At 43.5% G+C, this 26,890-nt stretch overlaps 1 protein-coding gene across 3 annotated transcripts in view; it reads right to left on the bottom strand.

The window, feature by feature from the left end:
- dop1b (DOP1 leucine zipper like protein B) overlaps positions 1-26,890 on the bottom strand; it is a 136,291-nt gene that overhangs the window by 38,832 nt on the left and 70,569 nt on the right. For 2 of the 3 annotated variants that reach the window (XM_080203680.1, XM_080203682.1), the window contains exons 15-23: positions 26,298-26,569; positions 24,688-24,837; positions 19,625-19,725; positions 16,695-16,885; positions 10,855-12,472; positions 9,466-9,577; positions 6,674-6,862; positions 3,515-3,640; positions 1,046-1,183 (exon numbers count right to left, since the gene is read on the bottom strand). In XM_080203680.1, the coding sequence (XP_080059806.1) occupies positions 1,046-1,183; positions 3,515-3,640; positions 6,674-6,862; positions 9,466-9,577; positions 10,855-12,472; positions 16,695-16,885; positions 19,625-19,725; positions 24,688-24,837; positions 26,298-26,569 (2,897 nt within the window). The remainder of the gene's footprint in view (positions 1-1,045; positions 1,184-3,514; positions 3,641-6,673; positions 6,863-9,465; positions 9,578-10,854; positions 12,473-16,694; positions 16,886-19,624; positions 19,726-24,687; positions 24,838-26,297; positions 26,570-26,890) is intronic. The other variant, XM_080203681.1, reaches the window with a different exon arrangement.

Genomic DNA, 26,890 nt, shown 5'->3' with positions numbered 1-26,890 from the left:
ACAATCTGACCTACACCTCCAGGGTTGTTTTTTTCTCTTAAACAGAAATTACTTTGTTTTCACAGTTTCATGTCATCTCCTGCACCACTAATTTCTCAGCTGACAGTCTAACTAAAGGCCTGCTCCCTTTTCGCTAACAAATATACATCAAAACCAATTGCTCACAAGCATTTAAACATATCCTTGGGCAGTTTATCCTCCAATTTCCTATTCCCCATTTTGTGGAAGGGTGTCTGGCTTCTCCTCAACACCTACACACAGTCAGCACAGTGGTTAGCACTGCTGCCTCACAGTGCCAGGGACCCGGGTTCGATTCCCAGCTTGGGTCACTGTCTGAGTGGAGTCTGCACAATCTCCTTATGTCTGTCTGGGTTTCCTCCAGGTGCTCCGGTTTCCTACACAGTCCGAAAGATGCTCTGGTTAGGTAACTGCTAGGCAACCCCCACCCCAAAGGTTGACACTCACCCCAAAAATCACTTGACTATGACTCAACCGTCCTATTATCTGGTGCGATTCAGGCCAAGGAAAATAATTTTTCGTTAACAATATTGGGACACTCCAGCCATTTCATAGAACAAAGAACAGTAGTGTGAAGGAAAGGGAGAACAGTACAGCACAGGAACAGGCCCTTCAACTCTCCAAGCCTGCACCAATCATGATGCATGTCTAAACTAAAACCGTATGCACTTAGGGAGCCCATATCTTTCATTCCCATCCTAGTCACGTATTTGTCAAGTTGCTCCTTAAATGCCGCTGTTGTACCTGCTCCCACCACCTCCCCAGGCAGTGCGTTCCAGACATTCACCACCCTCTGTGTAAAAGACTTGCCTCATACATCTCCTCTAATCGTTTCCCCATGCACCTTAAATCTATGTCCCCTCCTTCCTGATTTTTCTACCCTAAGAGAGACCATCTGACTATCCATTCTGTCCATGCCACTCAATCTTGTGAACCTCTTATTGCTACTTGTGTTTCCATCGCCACTTGTATCAGACTCATCCCTGACAAAGTGAACCAAATATTTAAAAAGTGCGCATCGTTTTACCTCTTCTTTGGTCTGAGGTGGCTTCTTGACAACTTCTTTGATCAGTTGTAATATACTGTCAGTGTTGAGTGTGTCCAGAGCTTGGACCAAGCTTACTAGTGTTAGCTGAGCTTCACTGGCTGTGGGCAGAATCTGCGTCTACAAAAGATGAAGACAACCTTCAAATTACAATGCGAGGTTTTGTGAAAAAAAAAATCACTTTTCAAAATGACTAGGATCCTTTTGAACAAAATGTTCTGCTTTTGAAACAGCTGTAATCGTCACCATGTGAAGTGGATTCGTTCACTGTGAAAATTGTTGGCACAATTACAACAAATTGAATGAAATAAGAACTCTGACCGTCATTTTCCTGTCACTTACCAAACTGCTGGTGGTGAATCTACTGGAGTTGGCTGCATTGGGTGTGAGGATGTGAAGCTGCGCAAGTTGGAGTTTGATCAAGTTTTTAAAATGGCTCACATAAACCCCCATTTTCAGTAGCAAAGATGACCAGATACAGTGCAGCCCCATTATAACACGATGGTTGGCGTCCATAAAATGTTATCGCAAAAAAAAAAGCAGGGTCACGCTAACTAAGAGTGCTAACCTGCACAGCTTAATTCCAACATTAATCTCACTATTTCTGCGGAACATTACAACATTATAACAGGAGGCAAAAAGTGCAACATGATCTGTTAATAGGATTAAAGAAAACAAATTCAATCCACATTACAGAAATGTAAAGCCCCTCCTCTGTCTTATTCCGAAACAGTCGCAGCTTCTTCTGAACAAATATAGCGCGAGTTCAAGCTTCCGTGATGAGTCTCATTCACAGAGAATGGATACTGCATCAATCATTTAGGTAGACATTGCCTTTAGTTCAGGGAGGTTATTACAGATGAACAGAGGTGGGGAAAGATGGAAGGATTTAGGTCAGGATCTTTTTCGGGGTCTAAGAAAGAGTTTGAATGGAGGGAGATACTGAAGTAAGTGGCAACAAGTCAATATCAGTATTTCCTCAGTTTTTGTTTCCTTTTAGAACGATTACGATATAAGTGAAACATTTTCATTTTGTGACAGTTACCAGATATGCAAAGTCTTTTCTCCCGCATATTTTAAAACAGTGACAGGAATGAGAAGTAGCCTTGTGGGTCCAATGATTCATTGCATTATATCCGAATTCGCGTTAAATCAGGGTTTCACTGTATTTTTAATTTGTGAGCTGTGGGATAATGTTGGCGAACAGGTAGAGCATATTGATTCACACTAAGGAGGTAAGAGCTCAATACAAAAAGGGCATGTAGAAAAGACAAATTGAAATAACTAAGTCTCGCACTTGGAAGCAGCTCAAATTTCTTCAGAGTGTCCCCAAGTATTTCACACCCAATTATCTATCTTTCCAAATAGAACTCTTTATGCAGCCAATTTTGTGCACATTAAGGTTCCACAAGTAATGAATAAATTCAACATCAAACTCTTCAGTTTTACTGGTGACAGATAAGGGAGGAATGGTGATCAGGACAACAGAATAGTGGAATGGGATCTTTTAAGTCCAACTTCACATACAGATAGGGCTTCAGTCTACTGTCTTACCTCCAGAAAGAACAAAGAAAACTACAGCACAGGAACGGGCCCTCCATGCCCAACTCAACTAAAACCCCCTTCGGGGGACTGTACCCCTCTATTCTGATCCTATTCATGTATTTGTCCAGACACCCCTTAAAAAACTCACTATTGTATCCGCTTCCACTACCTCCCCTGGCAGCGAGTTCCAGGAACCCACCACCCTCTCTGTAAAGAAAACTTGCCTTGCACCTTAAACCTATGCCCCCTAGTAATTGACACTCCCGTCCTGGGAAAAGCTTCTGACTATCCACTCTGTCCATGCCTCTCAATCTTAAGACTTCTGTCAGGTCGTCCCTCAACCCCCATCGCTCCAGTGAGAACAAACCAAGTTTCTCCAACCTCTCCTCATAGCTAATGCCCTCCATACCAGGCAATATCCTGGTAAATCTTTTCCGTACTTTCTCCAAAGCCTCGACATCCTTCTAGTAGTGTGGCAACCAGAATTGAACACCATATTCCAAGTGCAGCCTAACTAAAGTTCTATAAAGTTGCAACATGACTAGCCAATTTTTAAACTCAATGCCCTGGCTGATGAAGGCAAGCATGCCGTATGATTTCTTGACTACCTTCTCCACCTGCATTGCCACTTTCAATGACTTGTATATCTGTACACCCAGATCTCTTTGTCTAACAATACTCTTAAGAGTAATGACAGTAATAAAAAGTGTTCTATTAGTTTTATTATAGTAATTGAGATGTTCATTTTTAAATGTAAAGCTTTCCCGTACATGAGAATTAATTATTTATCCATGGGCTGAAAACAAAATTAATGAGCTAATAGTAGGCAGTCCTGGAAATCAGTGAGGGAGAAGGATAATAGGAATATCCTTACATTATTTCTTGAGGCACAAAGGCTGGTCTTACCTTAGTTTGACTCAGTTTTTTGCTGCTTTTCTTCTTATTCCATACTGCTGCCACAGCTGCCATCAGGTGAACGCCCATCTGAGCAGCAAATGGATTCAGCAGGTCCAGAATTTTCTGTCGAAGTGTCTGTTAAAATAAAAGATCTGAATCTGAAAAATGGGCCCTCTGGGACATATCTGTCCCGGCTACTCCCACGGGTACAGCTCTGATGGCTGCAGGTGTGACTATCACAGCTTTTGCCCTCACTGGGTAGAATTTCATGTTTGGCGTGCACGGTCGCAGATGGAACTGGAAGTAGCCGAGAATCCGGGCTCCAACTGAGTCCAATACAAAATTGCACCGTTACGCTGGCCACCACCGGGGGCTGGACATGCAGCAGGTGCCAAGTCCAGTGGCAGCCCACCACGAACATTATAAGTGATGCCTGTGGGCTGCAGTCGAATCCGTGCTGGCAGAATGGCCACTGTAGAAAGCCACAACAGGCAAAAGGCTATCTGTTGTGTATGTGGCAGCACGGGTGGCACAGTGGTTAGCTCTGCTGCCTCACAGCGCCAAGGACCCAGGTTCAAATCAAATCACACCCGTCCGTGTGGATTTCCTCCAGGTGCTCCAGTTTCCTCCCAGTCTGAAAGACGGGCTGGTCAGGTGCACTGGCCATGCTAAATGCTCCGTCAGTGTACCCAAACAGGCGCCAGAGTCTGGTAACTAGGGGATTTTCACAGCAACTTCATCGCAGTGTTAATGTAAGCCTATTTGTGACATCACTTTATGTGGTGTCTGTCACAGAATTAAGTCACCTGACTTGAGGAACCAATGGAAAACTGAGAATGAGTGTTCACACCAGAGGTGGAGTCTTCTCGCAAGCATTTTATTTCTATGTTGTAAGCATGTAGGACGAGACTCTGCCCCAGGGCAGCCTACATGCTGCATAAACCTTCAGCACCAAGTTCCTCATCAATAAACACCTACTGTTCCTAACAAAGCTGAAAATCTCTTGACTACGCCACAACAGAACACTATCTCCAGCCCAATCATCTGGCTGAGGTTCGTCATGGCTTCCCTTGAAAGGTGGAGCCTCCTGCAGAACTGAATCTTGGTCACGTCAAGGCAGTTTGATCGCTGTCTGTACACCCTGGCAGCAGGGCTGTAATGTATTTTGCAGGAGTGGTCTCCTTGTCCTTTCTGCTGGTCCTGATCATTCTGTGCCTGAGGGAATTCCTGTAACCACCAGGCCTCCTCACTTCCTCCTCAGAGGCGCTCTCTCCATCTGCAGGTTGGCAAATGGGGCTCATCCACAGGCAAAGTGTGGCAGAGGGAGCCTCACAATATCCTGTTAGTGCCACACTGTGACAAACAGACCACAGAATCCACTCTCAATGCGCCACAATACCAGCTCACACCACTCCCAACAACTCCTAACTCTATAGCCCACGTTTGCACCAGGCCACTTTTAACCTGCCCTTGCACAAAAAAAGATCAAATTTGGTCGGTCTGCCTGCCTGTGTGACGAGCTTAAAATCGCACAAGGCAATGTTAAATTTGACTTGGTTGTGGTTTTGCTCTGCTGACCTGCCTCCATTTTGTTAGCAGGGACACTGCTGATCCACATATTGTGCAAGCGCCCAGTGGCATCAATCATGTGATTGAATGCTCTTCTGGATTGGACCTGGTCAACATAAAATTCTACCTCTTGGCTTTCATGGAATCCTTACAGTGCAGTAAGATGCCCTTCGGCCCATTAAGGCAGCATGACAACAATCCCACCCAGGCCCTATTCCTATAACCCCAATATTCACTGCTAATTCTCCTGACACTAAGGGTCGATTTACCATGACCAAATCAACCTGACCTGCACAGCTTTGGACTATGGGAGGAAACCAGAGCACCTGGAGGAAACCCACACAAACATGGACAGAACATGCAAACTCCACACAGTCACCCGAGGCTGGAATTGGTCCCTGATGCTGTGAGGCAGCAGTGCTAACCACTGTGCTGCCCCCTAAAGCAGGTTTGGCTTATATTTATCAGATTTCTCCCCTGCTCTACTCCTGTTCTTTGTTCCTCTGACAATCACTTCTGTCATTTGACCAGATGCTGGCGCTGTGAGGCAGCACCGCTAGCCACTGTGCCACCCTCAACATCCAAAACATAACTGAAAACCCTCGTATATAAAAACTATCAGCATTCATCAATGTTACAAGCGTTGGGTAATCTTTGCCTCCACACCACTTTCCTTCTCCGATTCTCCAGCAAAAAGAAACTAAATATCCTGCAAAGCTTGGCTTTACCGAGGTCTAAGATTACAGCCAAATACTATAAATAATTTACAAAACAGTGGACACAGTTCCTCAACTGTGCTAACACTAGGCCTGTGTGAGTCATTGATGTGTGCTGAAACGCCAGCCAGCTCAACCTCATGTGATTGAAGACAAAGTTAAATTTCAGTCACAAATAAGCAGGAAAGCTCATTACCACACCCTTCTCACACTATGATGGGTAATGCCTGTTGTAAAATTCTTAATAATATAAATAAGGCTGTGCTGCTTCACAGTGATGTGGAGATGCCGGCGTTGGACTGGGGTGGGCATGCTAAGTCGTCTCACAACATCAGGTTAAAGTCCAACGGGTTTATTTGGATTGTGAGCTTTCAGAACGAAGGAGGAACAGCTGTTGTGTGAGACTTCTTACTCTGCTTTACAGTGGCAGAGGAATTCGTGATCAGAATTATACAACATTTTTCATTCTATTCACGCTGGCTGGCCAGCATTTATTGCCCATCCCTAGTTGTCCGAGGGGCATTGAGAGTCAACCACATTGCTGTGACTCTGGAGTCACATGTAGGTCAATCCGGATAAGGACAGCAGATTTCCTTCCCTAAAGGACAGTCAGTGAACCAGATGGGTTCTTCCGACAATCGACAATGCTTCACGGTCATAAGTAGATTCTTAATTCCAGATATTTTTTATTGAATTCAATAAAAAATTTAAATGCCATGGTGGGATTCAAACCCAGGTCCCCAGGACATTAGCTGAGTTTTTGGATCAATAGTCGAGTGATAAGACCACTCGGCCATTGCCACCCTGTATATCACTGAACAATTAAGTCAACCCTTTCCCCATTCCGACCCCACAAAAGTAAAAGGAATTAACCGCCACTAACTTTGGTTGACTTGAAGAAAACGGAAGACGAGGCTTTTGTGGTATCAAGTAAATTTGTGGGCTTTCTCTGGGATTCCTCTCTCCGGACCACACCCCAGAGAAGAGATGTAGAGTTGATGATTAAAGGCAATTCTTCAAGGATGGCATTCTTAGCATTCTTCATGCTTGTGGGGTCACCTGTAGTGGTAGACTGGTAGAAAATGCATAAAGTATTGCTAAAGATAAGTTGCATGCAAGTAACAATTAAAAAAGAGATAACAAGTATTCAGAAAGCTGGTTAGGTCAAAAACTCTAAGATATCTTGAACCCACCTTTTCAGTCAAGAAATCCAGTCAAAATGCACAGCTCCTTCCCAAGGTGCTACCAATACCCAATGTTAAGCCTTGCTCACCATGAAATTTTAATTAATAATTTTTTTTAAAATCACATAACGTCTGCTGTGCCTTTTCGGTTCATATTTTAGATTTCCTGCACTAAACCAAATTCTATTCTTTCCTACTCTTCAACATCAGCAGGAATAATACAACTGAGGAATGAAACTTGGCACATTCCATATATCACATGCCAGCATTAAGCATTACCAGGTCAGATGTAGGGGCAGCACACTGGTTAACACTGCTGCCTCGCAATGCCAGGGACCCGGGTTCTATTCCAGTCTCGGGTCACTATCTATTGGAGTCTTAATGTTCTCTCCTTGTCTGCATGGGTTTCCTCCGAGTGCTCTGGTTTCCTCCCACAGTCCAAAGATGTGCAAGTTAGGTGGATTGGCCATGCTAAATTCCCCTTAGCGTCAGAGGTTGGTGGGGGGTGGTTTATGGGATAGGGCCTGCATGGGATTGTTGCTGGTGCAGGCTTGAAGGGCCAAATGGCCTCCATCTGCACTGAAGGGGTTCTATGATAATAACCTGAGCTGGATTCATATTGAAGTTTTCCCAAACACGGCCCAAACTCAATAGCACCTCTATCCTGGGGACTTTTCCTACATCAGTCTTCTGTGAGAAAACTAAATCAATGGCAAAGAGAGAGTGTTGTGCTGTGGACTGATACCCATTTAGAATTAGATTGAGACAGCAGCATCGACTTCACATGGAGCCCTTAATCCCAGCAGAAAGAGGGGATCTCCATCAAGCCAGGGCCATTTACTCTGCTGCTGCACAGTAATGTTTAATCAGACTTATCTGGAGCACTGGAAACATTTAACAATGGAGAAATACAATGAAAGAAATGTCATTGTCCACTTCCATCTCTGTCTGCCCATCATCACTACCCCGCTCCCCGAAGTCAGTAATGTGCCCACCACCATTTGGGCTATTGCCCATATGCCAGCCTAACCATCAGGTATAACTTAGGGCATTCAACCATGGAGCAGGTGATCCTAATCCTATCCTCATCCACCACTCACTTATCAGTTTGCTGAGTTTGAGCTTGAGGAATGCTTGTTATAGACCCTCATACCTCAGGAGCAAACAGAAAGACGACAGACAATTGTCAACACACCCTCCAATTTAGATTTATTGTCTGCTTCCTTGATTTCTTTTTGCTCACCCTAAGGGGCCAACTCATGAGGAATCTGCATAGGGACTTCACCATGAGAGAGAACACTGATGTTCATAGCTGCCTGAGGAACAGATCAAGATGTACATTTCAAAAGAAAATGTTCAACAGTTTTTTTTTAGAAAAGATCTGAGTGATAATGTGCTGACTAGGTCTCTGATACCTAACCATTAGCTCACAGAAGGTACGTACTTCAACATGATGAAAATTTGCTGACTTCCTGTCCTGTTCCCGCTTCATAAAAGAAGCAAAATATTGTCCATCTTTCCAAAACATTTTCCCCTCATTCTCGATTCTATCTCCAGTCCCTGTACAGAGAACTGTACAGTGTTAATGAGATATCAATTGCATTCAAAGGTATGCAGGTGGAGCACATAGAGACATTCCCTTTAAAAGATTGCTGATTTATTTACTTAATTAATTAGTTTTATTCGGTAAACTAAAATAAGTGTAAGGAATTATTTATTGAAACTGCAGTGTGGATGAATTAGGAGGAGTTTTTCTAGTCCCCCTTCAGACCGAGTATCAAATTCTCCATTCTTGCTTGCAGTGGCAGCAGGGTGTAAATGGCCAGAAAATCCCAGGCAGGGTCCTGATAATGCAGAACAGTCTGTCCATCAAGTCTGCATCGGCTCTCTTACCCAGTATCTTACCCAGGACCTCTCGCAGCCCTATCCCTATAGCCTCACACAGTTCCCGTGGCTAATCTGTCTAACTGACAGATCTTTGGACCCAAGGAGCAATTTAGCATGGCCAATACTTGTACATCTTTGGATGTGGGAGGAAAGCAAAACACCCAGCGGAAACCCATGCAGACACGGGAGAATGTGCAGACTCCGCACAGTCAGCCAAGGCCAGAATTGAACCTGGGTCTCTGGCGCTGCGAGGCAGTAGAGCTAACCACCATGCCAACCTGATACAGCGCAAACTTGCATCCTGCCTCCTCCTGATAATCTATCACCACCTTGCCTACCAAGAATCCATCCATCTCTACTTTAAAAATACTCAGGTTCTGCTTTCACTACCTTTTCAGGAAGAATGTTCTAAAATCTCACAACCCTCAAGAAAAAAATTTCACCTCATCTCCACTTTAAACTGGTGACCTTTGTAACTATCCACTCCTCACAATAAACACAAGACTAAGATCAACTGCAGTATTGTCTTACAATTAACTGTAGCAGCATTGCAGACACAGGCAATATCTGAACATGTATGCTTCCCCAATTAACCAAGATGTACCTTTTTTGTCTGGGCAGAGCTATCCAAAAGACAATAGTGAGAAATGGTGGTAAGGCCTTCCAGAAGGGTGAGTGGATAATCCGGAGGGATGTTTTCCTTTTTTGAGGTTGTGCTAAGGAATGAGAATGAAACAAATCAACAAAGAAAATCAATGAATGCATTTCATGCATCAACACAGCAGTTGAACAAACAAAGTCTTACGTGACCCAAGGCCATTTGCTACCAAATTAATCACAGCCTGACAATACCCCTTTTGTATTAACTCACTCAGATTTGAACCGCCAGAGTCAGGAGCAAGCATTGTTTGAAGCAATTATACGCTTAAAGAAGCAGCAACAATGGCTACTGTATCTCTTTTCTCTTTACAGATACCAACAGATTGGCTGTGAATTTCCAGTCGTTTTCTGATTATCAACAACTCTATGGAAGAATATAAAATGGCCAGAGGAGTTCAGGTTATATTTGATGCAAAGTCAATCCCCACTTTCCTCCTCACCCAGCATACAAGAAAAAAACTCTTGGCTATGTGACACTAGCAACATCGGAACCAGATCCTGAAACACCACTGGTCTAACCAAAGCCAAATAGCACATATATCCCTTGGATATGCCACCACCTCATTTAGAGCATTTAAAAAGAGTTTAAAGTTTATTTATTAGTCACAACTAGGCTTACATTTACACTGCAATGAAGTTACTGTGAAAATGCCAATTCCCAACTGCCCATGAACAGAGTGGTTTGCTGAGCCATTTCAGATAGCATTTAAGAGTCGGCCACATTGCTCTGACTCTGGAGTCACATGTAGGTCAGGCCAGGTAAGGATGGCAGATTTCCCCCCCTAAAGAACATTAGTGAACCAGTTGGGTTTTTCCAATAATTGATGATGGTTTCATGGTCATGATTTGTCTTTGTAAGTCCAGCTTTTATTGCATTTAAATTTCATTATCTATCGTACTGGGATTAGAACCCAGGTCCCCAGACCATTACTCCTGGTCTCTGGGTCACTAGTCCAGTGGCAATACCACTGTGTCGCCATTATATTAACAGTAGCTCTTAAAAAGGTATCGGAAGTTTTTATTTATTTGGTCACATGACCTGAGCATCAGTGGCAAGGCCAGCATTTTTTCCCAATTCTAATTACCCTCGAGGTGAAGAGCTGCCTTTCTGAACCATAACAGTTTCTACCAACAGTTACATGCTGTCTGGCAGCAAATATAGAAAGAGATAATGATATTATTGCTTGACTTCAAATCAGATTATACTAAAAGCTATCATTTAAATGTTAAATAAATCAATGACAGAGGAATTGAAAGCCACTAAGCATGAGGTCTCGACGAGTTAGGAGACCATCAAAAGTATTGAGACAGACAAAGGAACACATTGGAATACCTTGCTGAGTTCTTCTCACTCGCACGTTCATCTTGTTGAACAAGGTCATCCAGGTTTCTACAGATCCGGGCAACAAATGGCGCAACAACTAGTCCCAAAGACTTTCCAAGGTAAGGTAAAGATGCAGTGACCAGGCTCACCCACGGCGGATGAATACTGTAACCATATTGCGGTTCTAAGGCTCTGACAACTGCTGACACAAACATCCCCTGGGAGGTGATTGCCTGAGATTCGACATACCCCATGGCAGTGATGGACTGTTGGAAGCTCATGATTTTTTGCCACTGCTTGGAAAGGTCGGAGGAGCCCTCATGTTCGTCCGCTGTCTGACCGAGGTGGTGCTCCAGCACAATCAGGAGCTGCAGCAACTTCAGGAGTTCGATCTGGAGCGGGTGCTCACTCCAGATCTGGTCCTGGCCAAAGTTAATAAGGCTTTCCTCAGAGAGACCCTCTTCAATGAATTCGTCACTGGATTCAGCAAAGATGAGCATGTAGCTCTTCTCACTGATGTACATGGAGGCAGAGAGGGAACGCAGCACATATTCCTGAATCTTCCACCTGGTCAGCACACTGTTGATGAGATCGCGGTTTTTGCCTTCAGCTGACTTCACGATTGCAACCAGCTGGGTGATGATCCGAATCAGGACTTGCACACTATTCACTTGGACGTCCCGGTTTCCCAGCAAATCCTTGTGACTCAACCTCATCTGGCAAGGATAATAGGATCTTAGGAAATTGAGACAGAGGTAAATGAGCAATTCAATCAACGAGGGATGGGGATGGCCCAGGGGCAATGCCTGAGTTGGAAGCTTGCCATAAAAACTCATACCTTGGACAGACTCCTGGTGGCGGGCAAGAAGGTTATGTATCAGACTCAACTGACTAGTGGAGTGACTGTTCATGGACGTGGTAGACAGCGCCTCAGTAAATTCTTTAGGAGTGGTTTTCAGAACCGCTTCCAGGACAGAAAAAGCATACAATACCCGCTTGGAATCATAAGGCTGGACATATAACAAGACATGTTTGAACAAAGCTTCCACTAAGGCATGTTTCTCCTGCTGCCGTTTTAAGAGCTTTTCTCGAGTAATTAACTGCCGGTCCAAATCGATCTCTTCCTCATCGCTGGATAGTGACTGTGACATCTGTGTTCTTTCAGAGTCAGTGTGAACAAGCGCCAACTGGGCTTTAGACTGAGGGCCACCATTGGCCATCACGTCCACTCTCTCGTGTAACACAAATCCATCTTCTTCAGTGTTGCTCACGGTACCTGGGTGCTCTGGGGATGGCGGCGAAACAGAGGAGGTGATTCCTGAAGACACAGCTCCCGAGCTGGTATCGGTGGAGTCCGTGTGCTCGCTGATGTCCTTGCTTTCTTCCGATGGGCCATTCAGAGCCAATTCATTCACTGAGTGGTTGGTATTTTTCTTTAACACCTCGTGATTCATGCCTGATCTTTCAGGCTCGCCTTCCACCTCAGCCCAGAGAGCCTCCCTGTCCACTGAAGAAACATGAGCAAACGCATAGCTTTCCTCAGAACTCGTTTCAGCCACTTCGGCCAGAGGCGTACTAAAGGCTTCCGGATAGGTAGACATCCTGCCGTACATAGACTGGACATCTTCTGAAATACAATGGAAAAACTATTAGTATTTACTTCTTACAGTGGAAGAAACCTTGTGATGTACAGATCTCTCTTTGGATCACCAGTTAGATTTGCCCAAATGGTCCAATTAGCAAAGATATGGCCTAGCGTGGGACTGAGGCAAACAAGGACTTACAAGATTTGACCTCTGCTGATTTTACTAATGCTGTTCAGGTTGCAACTTGAATGGTGACTGCTGACCTCAGCATGATTAGGCTAAGAACTGGAATGGAGTGGAAAAAAGAGGCAAACTCATCTCGTGACTATTGCTGGGACACAGAATGTGTTTGGATAGGATGAGATCCAACTCAGCGCTGATGCATTCCATGGTTCAACAACCTAACATTCTGATGACACAAGGGTGCCCTCCTGCCAAATAATTTACAATGACCAAGCAATAACATAGCTTCACCTATATTGCTCAAATGTATCCTGGCTCCAAAACAACAGTGGAAAATCATGGCTGATCTTTTATTCTTCCAGTTGAAGATTAATGACAAGAACCAATTCAATTAGAGACAGGAATAAAATGAAAAGGGGCAACAAATACAAATAACAAACATTTGAAAATAATTTTGAAATTCTTCAAAATGTTTATTTACTATCAGACAATTTCTGTCTGGATCTGGTCTAACAAGCAAGTGATTCTGTGCTGGTATCAGCAAAGTCTCTGTTACCTTAATTTCATCAGATATTCCATACTACACAATTATAGTAAAAGTGTTAATGTGTAGGGACCCACTGCAGCCTTTGCCTAATCAAACTCCTCTTGATCAATTGTTCTACAGTGACCTGTGTAATCTGACAATGGACAACTCACCAACTTGAAAACTTGACAGAAAATATTGGTGTGTCATATCTACATAGTATTAACTCTTAGAAAGCAGGGAGTGTAAGCTAGGCAAGGAGTACAACTCAACATCCTTAAACATTACACTCAGATTCACACAGCAGTTACAACACAGTAACAGGCCAGTTGGCCCAATAAGTCTATACTATTGGCTACGTTTCACACAAACTTCCTCTTCATCCCTTTTCATCCAAATTCATCAACATACCTGCCATACCTTTCTTCCTGGTGCATTTATCTAGCTTCCACATCAATGCATTCTTTTCAACTACTACCTGGGTCAGCTGGAATATGCCACATTCTAAACCAATTTCTACTGACAACACTTTTTCCCCCAAAAAATCCTTGTTGGATTTCTTAGTGACTATTGCAGGTCGGTGAGCCATACATCAGTGGTAGGGAAATTATTGGAGAGGATTCTTTGATTCAGGATTTACTCCCACTTAGTCACATTAGTGAGAGGCAATATGCTTTTTTGAAGGGGAGGTCATGTCTCACTAACTCGATCGAGTTTTTTGAGGAAGTGACGAAGGTGATTGATGAGGGTAGGGGAGTGGATGTTGTCTACATGGACTTTGACAAGGTCCCTCATGGCAGACTGGTATGAAAGGTGAAGTCACATGGGATCAGAGGTGAGCTGGCAAGATACAGAACTGGCTCAGTCATAGGAGACACAGAGTAGCAACGGAATGGTGCATTTCTGAATGAAGGGCTGTGACAGTAGCATTTCTCAGAGATCAGTATTGGGATCTTTGCTGTTTGAAATAGAGGTATTAAACTCCATCTGCCATCTCACTGCCCAAGTCTCCAGCAGACCTATATCCTGCTGTATCCTCCGACAGTCCTCATCACTATCTGCAAATCCACCAACCTTTTTGTCATGTATCAGTTGGAGACTTGGGCAGAGAGATGACAGATGGAGTTTAATCCAACAAATGTGAGATAATGCATTCTGGAAGGTCTAAGTACAAATAGGAAATATACAGTAAATGGCAAAACCCTTAAGAGTATGATAGGCAGAGGGATCTGGGTGTACAGGTAAACAGATCACTGAAAGTGGCAACGCAAATGGTGAAAGTAGTCAAGAAGGCATACGGCATGCTTGCCTTCATTGACTGGGGCATCAAATTTAAAAATCGTCAAGTCATGTTGCAGCTTTATAGAATCTTAGTTAGACCACACTTGGAATACAGTGTTCAATTCTGGCTGCCATGTGAAGTTGTACGAATAAAGTAATGACATGATGGGAAAATTGATCAATTAGTTGGTACAAAATAAGGAAAGCTAACCAAGCTATTCCAAAACACCTGACCCCTGTAAGACCTGATAAAGTTAACTCCGCATAACCTAAGACATGAATAAGACCGGAGCAATTCAAGCTAAATACCTGACCCCTGTAAGGCCTGATAAGGCTGACTCTGCATAGCCTAGGGCTGTATGATTAAGACAAGGTCAGGGATGAAGAAGTCACTGACCTTCTTCTGTTCTATCAAAGAACAAGATAAAGGTATGAATGATGAGACAAAGAGTTCTAGGAGGTCAGCAGGTTGTACCATGATTTATGACATTGCTTATGACGCTACTACTGATCGAATTCCTGAATAAGCTCTGGTCATGCAAACTGATAATGATTATGTATAAATACTAAACTGATTCTTTATGCAAGAGCAGACTTAAGAAGGAATTAGCAAGTCATAACAACTGCTCTCCAAACTCAAGTTACTGCCAATACTGCATGCAGTCTTTCGTAAATAAAGACTAGTTATTTTGTCATAATTACTTTTGTTGAGTCTTTCTGTCACAGTCAGAAAGCAGGAAAATTTCCACTTCAACAGCCACACTGCCAGAACGATGTGGAGGCTTTGGAGAGGGTACAGAAAAGATTTGTGTTTCCCAGCATGAGCTATGAGGAAATGATGGAGAAACTTGGTTGTTCTCACTGGAAGGACAGAGGTTGAGGGGCGATGTGATAGAAGTCCACAAGATTATGAGGGGCATAGACAGAGTGGATAGTCAGAAGCTTTTTCCCCAGGGTGGAAGAGTCAATTACTAGATGCATAGGTTTAAGGTGTGAGGGACAAGGTTTAAAGGAGATGTACAGGACAAGTTTTTTTTTTACATATACACATGGTGGTGGGTGCCTGGAATGAGCTGCCGGGGGAGGTAGTGGAAGCAGATACGATACTGACTTTTAAGGGGCACCTGGACAAATACAGGTGTAGGATAGGAATAGAGGGATTCTATCACAGGAAGGATAGGAGGTTTCAGATCAGTCAGGCAGCATGGTCAATGCAGGCTTGGAGGGCCAAAGGGCCTGTTCCTGTGCTGTAATTTTCTTTTTCGTATTTATGGTTTCCAATTCTGGTCTTATCTACAAATAAAACTATTTTCTCCATGTTGACCTTTTCGTAACCTTGGAGACTTCTATCAGGTGTTTCCTGATGAAGAATGACACAGGGTGTGATCTTACATCCTCATCCCACCCACCCTACAGTGTAAGATTGGATGAGAGGTGAAAAACCATGGGGGGAGCTCTGCAGGGGTGGTGATCATAGAGCGAAGGAGGTAATTCTGAAGGGGGTGGGGTCCCCATTGTCAGGGTTGGGGGTGGAGGAGGGTTGGCTGGAGATCCCAGAGTGCACTGGGAGATTGGGATGCCTGTGCAATGGGGCCCCAAATGATCTATAGTCAGCTTCAATGGTAGTTGAGGTTCTTCACCCCACTCCCACTTCACAAACAGGCCTGTGGCCTCCAAGTTTGCACCAATGGGCAGCATGGTCAGTGCAGGCTTGGGACAGCCAAAGTGCCTGTTCCTGTGCTGCAATTTTCTTTGCTCTTTGTTTTTATGGGCAAGGATCGCAACCAGGCTCTTCTTTTGCAATAGGTGCCATTAGATTGCAACTCACAGCTCACCGAAAAACAAAGTGATTCTCTCCTGTTGTCTTGCTCATTCAGCATTTAGAATTTTTTCTTAAACAAGATCGCACTGTTTCATCTGTACTGTCTGTCTCTTTAAGAGACTCACCTGACTTGAGGGACCAATGGAAACAGGGTGAATGATCAGACCAGAGGGTGGAGGCCTCTCTCAAGCACAGCCATCCAGCAGCCATGAAGTCTGCATATAAAGACTGGAGCTGCTGCTCCAAGGCAGCCTTAGAACCACAACCCTCCTGTACCAAGTTTCTCTTTTCAATAAATAACTCTTGTTCTGAACAAAGATTGAAATCTATTGACAACGCCATAGCAGCCACAATATAAACGGGTACAAACTCATTCTCCATTATCTTGTTTACTAATCTCAAGATGGAGGTGGTGTGGTTTTCACTTCACCCATGCAACATTTGGTATTACCTCCCATTACTTTCTTTTTCAGGCACAGTATGGACGTGCGTTGTGTCTTTGGGTTGAGAAGCAGCAAGAAGACAGGTTCTAGAATTCGAGCAACATCATTCAAGGAGAAGGCACGGAGAAGCCAACCCTGCACTGCAGCCCCGATCGCTCCATCTGAACAGTTCAGACTGTCCAACACCACAAAGAGACTCCTGAACACAAATCAAAAAGCCTCCATCAGATTACACAGTGAAGCTTAGTATTTGGTGGCAGGATGGCACAATGGTTAGCATTGCTGCCTCACAGCGCCAGGGATCCAGGTTCGATCCCCAGCTTGGGCCACTATCTGTGTGGAGTTTTCACATTCTCCCCGTGTCTGCGTGGGTTTCTGCTGATGCTCCAGTTTCCTCCCACAGCCCAAAGATGTGCAGGTTAGGTGAATTGGCCATGCTAAATTCCCCCAGTGTACATGAACAGGTGCCGCAGTGTGGTACGGGGTTGGGGGGGGGGAGGGGAATTTTCACAATAACTTCATTGCAATGTTAACAAAAGCCTACTTGTGACTAATAAATAATCTTTAAGTCTTTCTATCAGAGATGTGCACGTCATGAAAATACTTCCAGCAAATCAAAAACATTAAACTTGACCTTCTAACTTAAGATTCTGAGTTGACGGCACAACCTTCTCCCATTATCCCTTTCACCCCTCAGAATGATTATATCCCTACAGTACAGAAAGAAGCCATTCGGCCCATTGAGTCTGTACCAACCACAATCCCACCCAGGCCCTATTCCAGCAATGTCTCACATTTACCTTGCTGATCCCCTGACACTAAGGGTTAATTTAGCATGGCTAATCAATTTAACCCACATATCTTTGGACTGTGGGAGGAAACCCACACAGACACAGGAAGAAAGTGCAAAGACAGTGACCGAGGCCGAAATCGAACTTGGGTCCCTGGAGCTGAGACACAGCAGTGCTAACCACCGTGCCACCCTACTGCTGTGTCATTTCTGCATATTGTTCCTACATCGACTCCTTTATTATCTAGTTGAAGCCAGCAGTTTGCTAAGTCTCTCTCCACCACCAAGCGCCTCTTCAATATTTCTGACTACACCATGAACCATTTCATCAATACCTCTTCCAATCCCCATTCTTCAGGTGAGGATGGTTCTGCCATTGAACCACCTGGCAGTTATCTTGCTGCAACATTTATTAGATTCCACAATCGAAAAACATAATCAAGGTGACCACTTTAATTATGGTTCGAAGGAAAAACTTGCTGCATGCAAGTTAGATTCTTGGAACAAATCCAGTGATGACACTTCAAAGCAATTTATGAGTTTATAATGTCCTGAGGACATTAAAAATGTTATAAAGATGCAAATTCTGTCTTCCCCTCTCAAGTACCAAGAAACATTAATTCTACAAGTCACTTTTAAATGTGTTCTTTGAAGCTCAATCAGGTGAGAGTTACGTAATACAGGAGATGGGATGAGTTAGTTGGTGGGAGTAAACTTGCAGGAGAAAATCCCAATTCCTATATCTCTGCAGCCAAGCTGAGGCACATACAGAACTGAACGGTCTGCCTCATGCCCCCTGCCCGCTCCTTAATAAAATCATACTATCCCTACAGTACAGAAGGAAGCCATTCAGCCCATCAATTCTGCACCAACCACAATCCTACCCAGGCCCTACTCCCATAACCCCACATACTTACCCTGCTAATTCCTCTAATCTACACATCCCAGGACACTAAGGGGCAATTTAGCCTGGCCAATGCACCCAAACCCACATATTTTCGGAGAGTGGGAGGAATCCGCAGCACCCAGAGGAAACCCACTCAGGCACAGGGAGAATACTCAAACTCCACACAGAGTGACCCAAGCCGGGAATGGAATGCGGGACCCTGGAGCTGTGAGGCAGCAGTGCTAACCACTGTGGTGCCACGCCACCCTTCACAATTCATCCTTCCAAATAATTTTTTTTAAAAATCTCAATCGCTTTAGTCACCTGGCCCAATTCTCGGGAAAAACCCCTTCCACTTGAACAGAAGCTATTCCACAGAGATCCGTCCTGTCCCTCCCCCTGCGTGGTGGTGAAAATCCCTGGCATAAAGTCCGGCCTCAAGAGAAGACTGAAGCCTAGGATATTAAGAATTTAATCTAAAATTTTTGTGACTCTACAGTACTGAAGCAGTGGGACGAATGTTCAGATGCCTTGATCACAGTCTGCATATGTGGAAATACTTGTTCCCACATCACACGAAGAACATTTATTTTTCCACTTTAATACTATCCTCAATTCCCTTGGTTAACTGTGGTTGACTTATCCCCCTTCTGGATTCCTCCCTCCTCACTTTTTTGGTAGGATTGATCAGCTGGCGATACTGGACTTCAACTGTGACCAAGCTTCCGCTGCTGAGCGCCGCGCCACCAAACCCAACGGAGCACATACCCCCCCACCCCAACCCATCCGTCACTGCCTTTGTTTTCTTTTCCTTTTCTCTAATCGACACCAATGCAAAGCTGCCTTCCCGTAGAAAATTACAGCTTAGAAACAGGCCTTTTGGCCCTTCTTGTCTGTGCCAAACTATTTTTTGCTTAGTCCCACTGACCTGCACTTGGACCATATCCCTCCACACCCCTCATCCATGAACCCGTCCAAGTTTTTCTTAAATGTTAAAAGTGACCCTGCATTTACCACTTTATCCGGCAGCTCATTCCACACTCCCACCACTCTCTGCGTGAAGAAGCCCCCACTAATATTCCCTTTAAACTTTTCTCCTTTCACCCTTAACCCGTGCCCTCTGGTTTTTCCTCCCCTAGCCTCAGTGGAAAAGCCCATCCTGAGCCCATTCCCAGCCCATCCTGACATGCGAACCAGTGAGTCTCCCCTTTAAAATGGTAAAACTTAATCTAGAGGGAGTCCAAAAGAGACTATGATATTACCTATCAAACGAACGAGCGCAGAAGGATGTTCTGTTGCCTTGAATGTCCCGTGTAAAATGCCACAACACGGAGAACCTAAAGAGTGCTTCCAATCGGATTCCCTGCGTGAGAAGAAGAAAAATCAGTGGCGAAAGCGTTAGCTTTGCTCGATAGCAGAGTAGCTGGATATCAGTTTTGACTCAGCAATTCTGAAAGAGCAACTATCAGACCAATGAAACATCTTCCATAATCAGCTGAACAGCAAAACATTACAAGGGTGCAGAAGTCATTTTGGGCAGCACACCAATGATTGAAATGATAAAACCATTGCATTTTGTTCCCACCTTGTGCCAGCTTTCAGGAACAGAATATGGAACTTTCAGGGTCCTATCTCAGTATTGTGGAGGTGGAAAATGCCCAAAACAAAAAGCCCAAGGACAGGTCAAAAACTGACCCTCATTCACATTTTATCCGTGAGCTGTTGGCTTTTTGCAGAGTATCACAGAATCCCGACGGTGCAAAACAGGCCATTTGGCCCATTGAGTCGACACCAATTCCCTGACAGTATCTTACTCTGGCCCTCTCCCTCACCCTTTCCCTGTAACCTCACATTTACCACGGCTAGTCTGTCTAACCTACACATCTTAGGACAGTAAGGGGCAATTTACCATTGGCACTCCACCTGCCCATCTTTGAACTGTGGGAGGAAACATGAGCACCCAGAGGAAACCCATGCAGACATGGGGACAACGTGTAGATTCCACTTAGACAGTCACCCAAGGCTGTGAGGCAGCAGTGCTAACTGCTGTGTGATAATCAGAATTCCTCTCCAACATTTCAGGGATAATTCTTGACAGAGGCCTGATGTCAATCATGGGATTTGTCCTGTGTCAAGGGAGGGAAGGTCGTAGAAAGGCAACCTTAAGCAGTGGTGGGTTTCAGAATGAAGTGGATCATAGGCCTTGGATTTAGGAAGTGATGAGAAATGATGTGAATGAAGGAGCTTTGGTCTCGTCAAGGGGGAAGGGCAATGTTAGGAAGCATACCCAGGCTACCTCGCTATGGAGAAATAGCCAATGTCCATTACATTACAACAATAACAAAAACAACAGGGGCCCCAACAGAGCACCTCAAATCAGTATCACACTGTTCTTCGATGTACTTACAGCTCGCCTTCCAAAACTCTGTGGAATTCAAGCCAGGAGGATGTGTTAATGATTCCATTATGTAAACAGCAAAGTACAGTGCAGGCTACAATCACAACTTGTAATTATATAGCATCAACAATATAGCAAAATATCCCAAGGCGTTTCACAGGAGCTTTATCAACTATAAAGTGACATCAAGTCACAAAAGGAGATACTAAGACAGATAGGTTTTAAGGAGTGTCTTAATGGAAGAGAGATGTGTAAAGGAGCAAAGATGGTTCAGGGAAGAAATCCTAGTGCTTGGGGATTAATTAATTGAATGTACAGCTGCCACCACAAGTTCACAAGAATGAGAGGGGATCTGAACGTGGCATATAGAATCATTGAATCCCTACAGTGCAGAAGGAGTCCGTTTAGCCCATCGTGCCTGTCCCCGGCAACAGTCTCACCCCGGATTACTGTAACCCCACATATTTACCGCTAGTCCCACTGACACCAAGGGGCAACTTATCATAGCCCATCAACCTAACTGGCACATCTTTGGACAGTAGGAGGAAACTCACACAGACACAGTATATAAAATTTCAGTATAAAAAGGGTTTGGTAAAGTAAACAGATCAAATTGCCCCGTGTGGGGCAGTATCGAACAAGAGTTCACAGGTACAGGTTGAGAGGCAATCGATTTAAAACTGAGGTGAGAAGGAACTACTTCTCGCAGAGGGTGGGGAACTTGTGGAGCTCGCTGCCCCATGGCGTAGTGGAGACCGAATTATTAAATGGTGTTAAGAAGGGTATACATACATTTCTGATAACAAAAAAGATTGAAAGGATCTGGGGAACAGGTGAGGAGATGAATTTGAGACAAGGAATAAATTAGCCATGATCCGATTAAATGATGGAGCAAGCTTGAAGAGCTGAATTGTCCACTTCTGCTCCTAATTCCTATGTGACACGAAAGATGAAGGCTACTCAAGAAATCAGAATATGCCTCGGTTTACACAGGGACAGATTTTTATTTTCCTTAATATAACAACCTGTCAATTAAACAATATCACATAAAAGGTGCATTTCAAGGTTGCACGTCATCTTTATTCATCAATCATTACTGAAGACAAACAGTCTTCTGCTTTTGTTTAATGAGTGATTCCAACCTGGATTGTTTTCAGCTATTAAGAGCTGGGAAATTTTTTTACTTCAATGACTGAAATTCCAGACAGGATTGGTTAGCGAACAGGAAACAGAAAGTGGGCATATGGATAATTTTCAGGTTGGCAAGATGGAACAAGTGGAGACCTCAACTATTTATAATTTATTTTAACAACTTTGATGGAGACCAAATGTATAGTTCCTAAATTTGATGGCACAAAAGTAGGTCAGTAAGTACCTTGCAAAGAGGGTAAAGGAATATTGGGACAGGTTAAGTGATTGGCCAAAAATCCAGCAGTTGGGATTATAATCTGGGAAAATGTGATTTGTCCATTTTGGCAGGAAGAATAGAAAAGCAGTAAATTATTCAAGTGGCGAGAGCTGGCAGAATTCGGTGGTACAGAGGGAACTGGGTGTCCTGGTACATGAATCACAAACAGGGATACAGGCACAGCGATTAGAAAGGCAAATGGAATATTTGCTATTCTTTGATGGGATGCGGGCGGTAAGGCCAGCACTTGTTGCCCATCCCCAATTGTCTTTGAATTGAGTGACTCGCTAGGCTATTTCATGAGGCAATAAGGAGTCAACTATCCTGCTGTGGATCTGGAATTTGTTGTATGTTGGAACCAGTAAGGATGACAGATTTCCTTCCCTGAAGAGCATGCATAGAAATCTTACAATGCAGAAAGAGGCCACTAGGCCCATCAAGTCTACACCAACCACAATCCCACCCAGAGCCTATTCCTGCAACCCCATGCATTTACCCTAGCTAGTCCCTTTGACACTAAGGGGCAATGTAGCATGGGCCAATGCTCCTAACCCACATATCTTTGGATTGTGGAAGGAAATGGGAGCACCAGGAGGAAAGCCACAGGAAGAACGTGTAAACTCCACACAGACAGTGCCCCAAACTGGGTGTCGAACCCAGGTCCCTGGCACTGTGAGGCAGCAGTGCTAACCACTGTGCCACCCATTATTGAACCTGTGGGATTTTTATATCAATGATATCTTCATAGTCACCATCACTGAAACTAGCTTTAAATTCCACCAGTTTCCATGTCTCGAGAGCATTATGCTGGCTCTGTGGATTATTGATCCAACGAGATTACCACTAGGCCACTGGAATGCTGTCATTTGTCAGAGAAATGGAATATAAAAGTCAGCATTCCTTGCTGCAGTTGTACAGGGTTACTGGTGAGTCCACAAGCAGCACTGTGTACCGTTCTTGTCTCCTTGTACAAGAAAGGATGCAAATGCACTGGAGGCTGTTCAGAGAAGGATTATTCAAGTGATTCCTAGGGCGTGGGAGTTTTGAGGAAAGGTTGGGCCTGCTTCTATTGGTATTTTGAAGAACGAGAGACAATCTTAATTATGCACAAGATCTTATGTGGACTTGACAGGGTGAATTCTGAAAGGATTTTGTATACAAGGACTGGAACTAGCAGGCAAAGTTTAAAAATAAGGGGTCTCCCAACTAAGAAAGAGGTGAGAATTTTTTTTTAAGCTCTGAGGATCCTGAATCTTTGGAACTCTCTTTCCCAGACAGCAGAGAAGACAGGGGTCAATGAATATTTTAAAGAACAGGGAGATGGATTTTTGACCAACAAGGGAGACAAAGAGTATTGGGGCTGAGGCAGGAAAGTGGATTTAAGGCCTCAGTCAGATCAACCGTGATCTTAGCAAACAGTAGAGGAAGTTAAAGGGGTTTCTAATTTGCACGTTTGTACACAAGTATGTTCCTGGATATAAAAAGATGAATCAGTAGATTGGGAAATGGTCGGAGTTGAATCCCTGACATAAACTCAGTGGCAGATTTTGGAATTAAAAATCAATCTTTGTAAGAAATGTGCTCAGTGTCAGAATCATTAGAAAGTGCAAATATGTACCAAGTAACAGTGAAATCTGGCAGAACAAATAAACCAATCTGTTTATTGATAGGAGCAACGGGACTAATTAATTGAGGACAGCTACAGACTTTCCCAAGGTTTCTCTGTGAACTCGATATTTATATTGCAAGAATTAAGGAAGCAAGTGGGGATAAAATTCTATATTGGGTTAATTCACCAGTAAATAATTCACCTTTATGCAAATGTCTTTGAAGGGGATTTTCACAGTGACTTCATTGCAGTGCAAATGTAAGCCTATTTGTGACACTAATAAATAAACATTAAAAACTTCCCGCTGCCTTGCAAAAGCGGCCAGCATAATCAAGGACCCTATACACCCCAGACATACTCTCTTCCATCTTTTTCTGTCAGGAAAAAGTCTGAGGACACGTACCAACCAGCTCAAGAACAGCTTCTTCCCTGCTGCCATCAGACTTTTGAATGGATGTACCTTGCATTAAGTTGATCTTTCTCTACACCCTAGCTATGACTGTAATACTACAGTCTGCACTCTGTCCTTTCCTTTCCTATGAATGGTATGCTTTGGCTGTACAGCGCGCAGTAATACTTTTCACTGTACACTAACACATATGAAATAATAAATCAAAAATAATGCCCATTTAGCATTGCATTAGACAGAAATTAAATGTAATTGCTTTGATTTTTGAATGTCACAGTTCTTGGCAAATCTTATTACCGTACAATGGATTCTGTTGTATGCCTCTGAGCAAACAAAAGTAGGTTCATTCATTTTTTTAAAAAAACAAATCATTTAGAATAACGTGACCAATTTATGAACTTTAATATTAGCACCGACAGAAAAAGTGGTTTAATTTACTCATGTTTGTGTTTAAGCAGAACGGTACAAGAATGATCAAAAAAAAAATGAAAGGAAACCCACTTTATCCTTGTGAAGCAAAGCCTGGCAAATAATATCCTCGCAAATAGCAGCTGGAGCAAGGCAATGCAGTTTATAGAAGAGCTCAACAGAGGTGATGTGGTGTTCCCTGCTCTCCTTATGTAGTTGGTTCCATAACACATGTGCAACTCTCTGTTAAGGAAATGAATATAGACATATTTTAAAATCAATCATCTTTGTTAAAACAAAACATTAGATTTATCCAGTATTTAAAAAACACACATTTTAAAATATATGCATTCACAAGAACAGGGTGGCACAGTGGTCAACACTGCTGCCTCATAGTGTCAGGAAGCCAGGTTCAATTCCGGCCTCGTGTCATTGTCTGTGTGGAGTTTGCACGTTCTCCCCATGTCTGTGTGGGTTTCCTCCCACAGTCTGAAAGATGTGCTGGTTAAGTGCATTGATCCAAACAGGCGTGTAGCGGCTACGGGAATTTCATAGCAACTTCATTGCAATGTTAATGTAAGCCTTACTTGTGACGAATAAATAAACTTTAAAACTTTAAGACAACCTGGAAGCATTAAAGTTACACAACTGACATATAAAGTAGCTACCCATCAGTCCTATTGCTAAGAACCAGTTTAGGCACAGTGGACTGAATGGGCTTCTGTGCCGCAATACTTAGTGATTTACTGAAGGAATGCCCTGCAGACATAAGTAAAAGCAGGACATTTATATACTTTTTTTTAAACAATAGTTGGAGGATAGACAGTTTTATAATTAGATTTGAATTAAATTGTGATGGGAAAAAGTGGTCTACTGTGCATGTATAATAATTCCATTTGCTGGAATCAATACCCATTTAATGTGTTTCTAATGTGCTTTCCACGTGTGGAAGGAGAGAGCATGAGAATGGCTTTCTCCCCCAGATAGAGGAAGAAAGGTTGTGTATCGGTTGCCTCACCACCTAGTGGCAGCCAGACACAGGGCTTACTTGCAGTGATGTGGAAACAGCACGCATGCACACACAGTATTCTTCTGCCACTCTAAAGTTTAAAATTTTAATGTTTATTTACCAGTGTCACAAGTAGGCTTACATTCACACTGAAATGAAGTTACTGTGAAAATCCCTTAGTTGCCATACTCCAGCACCTGTTCGGGCACACTGAGGGAGAATTTAACGTGGCCAACGCACCTAATCAGCACGTCTTTTGGACTGTGGAATGCAGACACTGGGAGAACGTGCAGACTCCGCACAGACCGTGACCCAAGTCAGGAATTGAACCCAGATTCCTGGCGCTGTGAAGCAGCAGTAATAACCACTGTGCTGCCCATAACGTTTCCCATGGGTCTCCACAATTCAAGAACTTCTCAAAAAGTAGGTTTCCACTTGTAGGTTATGTTGTTAGCATGATGTTTTTGGTTACAAAAAATAATTTGTAGAGAAGAAAAACAATTGACACACTCAACTCAGCGTCTCAAACTGTTTCTGAGTAATCACTAATTAATGGTACGTATCCATCAATTCTTCACCTAAATGACATATGATTCCAAAGACTCTTTATAAAAAGGTTTTAAACACAAGCTTGTTACTGGTGAGCAAAATCACTACAACAAGGATGTGAAATAACACTGCCCCAGTAACGTACCTGATAAAAATTGGTTCTCTCAGCCATAAGCTTCAATGTTGCTGGGGTAATGGGTGGAACAGTCATCATCTGCAACTTCCCAAGGAATGCTCTGTATTCCGAACTTTTGTAACGCTTGACTTTATCTTCTATAACCAGCGCCAATGAGTGAGAGTGATTAATCATTTCCAGTAAAGTAGATATCGCTACGTTTTGCACGTGGCAATCACTGATACAGCAAGACAGGGTCATCAGCGATTTCAGCCAGAGAGGAAGGCAAGCATCACCATCACCTGAAGGGTTCAAGCAGAGGGATGGGCACATCAGACACATCTCATTAATAAAGAAACCTGGATGACACACCAACTACCAAAAGAATACCTGGGTCAAAATGTAATTATCGTGACCGTGAGATGGAGGGTTTTCTTTGGTTTAATCTATCTATCTGACTCGACAGCAATGAAAAGGATCAAGATCAGCCCAGGAAGGGAGGACAGCAACCGAGTGTTTAAAGCAAGGGCTACTAAAGGCAGAGTTAGTTGTTACAGAATGCATCTGAGCCACACAACGAAAATTGCCAGGTTCAATTCCCACTTTGATGGTCAGACAGGGAG

This window comes from Carcharhinus amblyrhynchos, chromosome 15 (genome assembly GCF_965287045.1).
Source record: "Carcharhinus amblyrhynchos chromosome 15, sCarAmb.v2.hapA, whole genome shotgun sequence".
In the NCBI taxonomy this organism is placed as follows: domain Eukaryota; kingdom Metazoa; phylum Chordata; class Chondrichthyes; order Carcharhiniformes; family Carcharhinidae; genus Carcharhinus; species Carcharhinus amblyrhynchos.
This window is presented reverse-complemented; position numbering and strand designations above follow the sequence as displayed.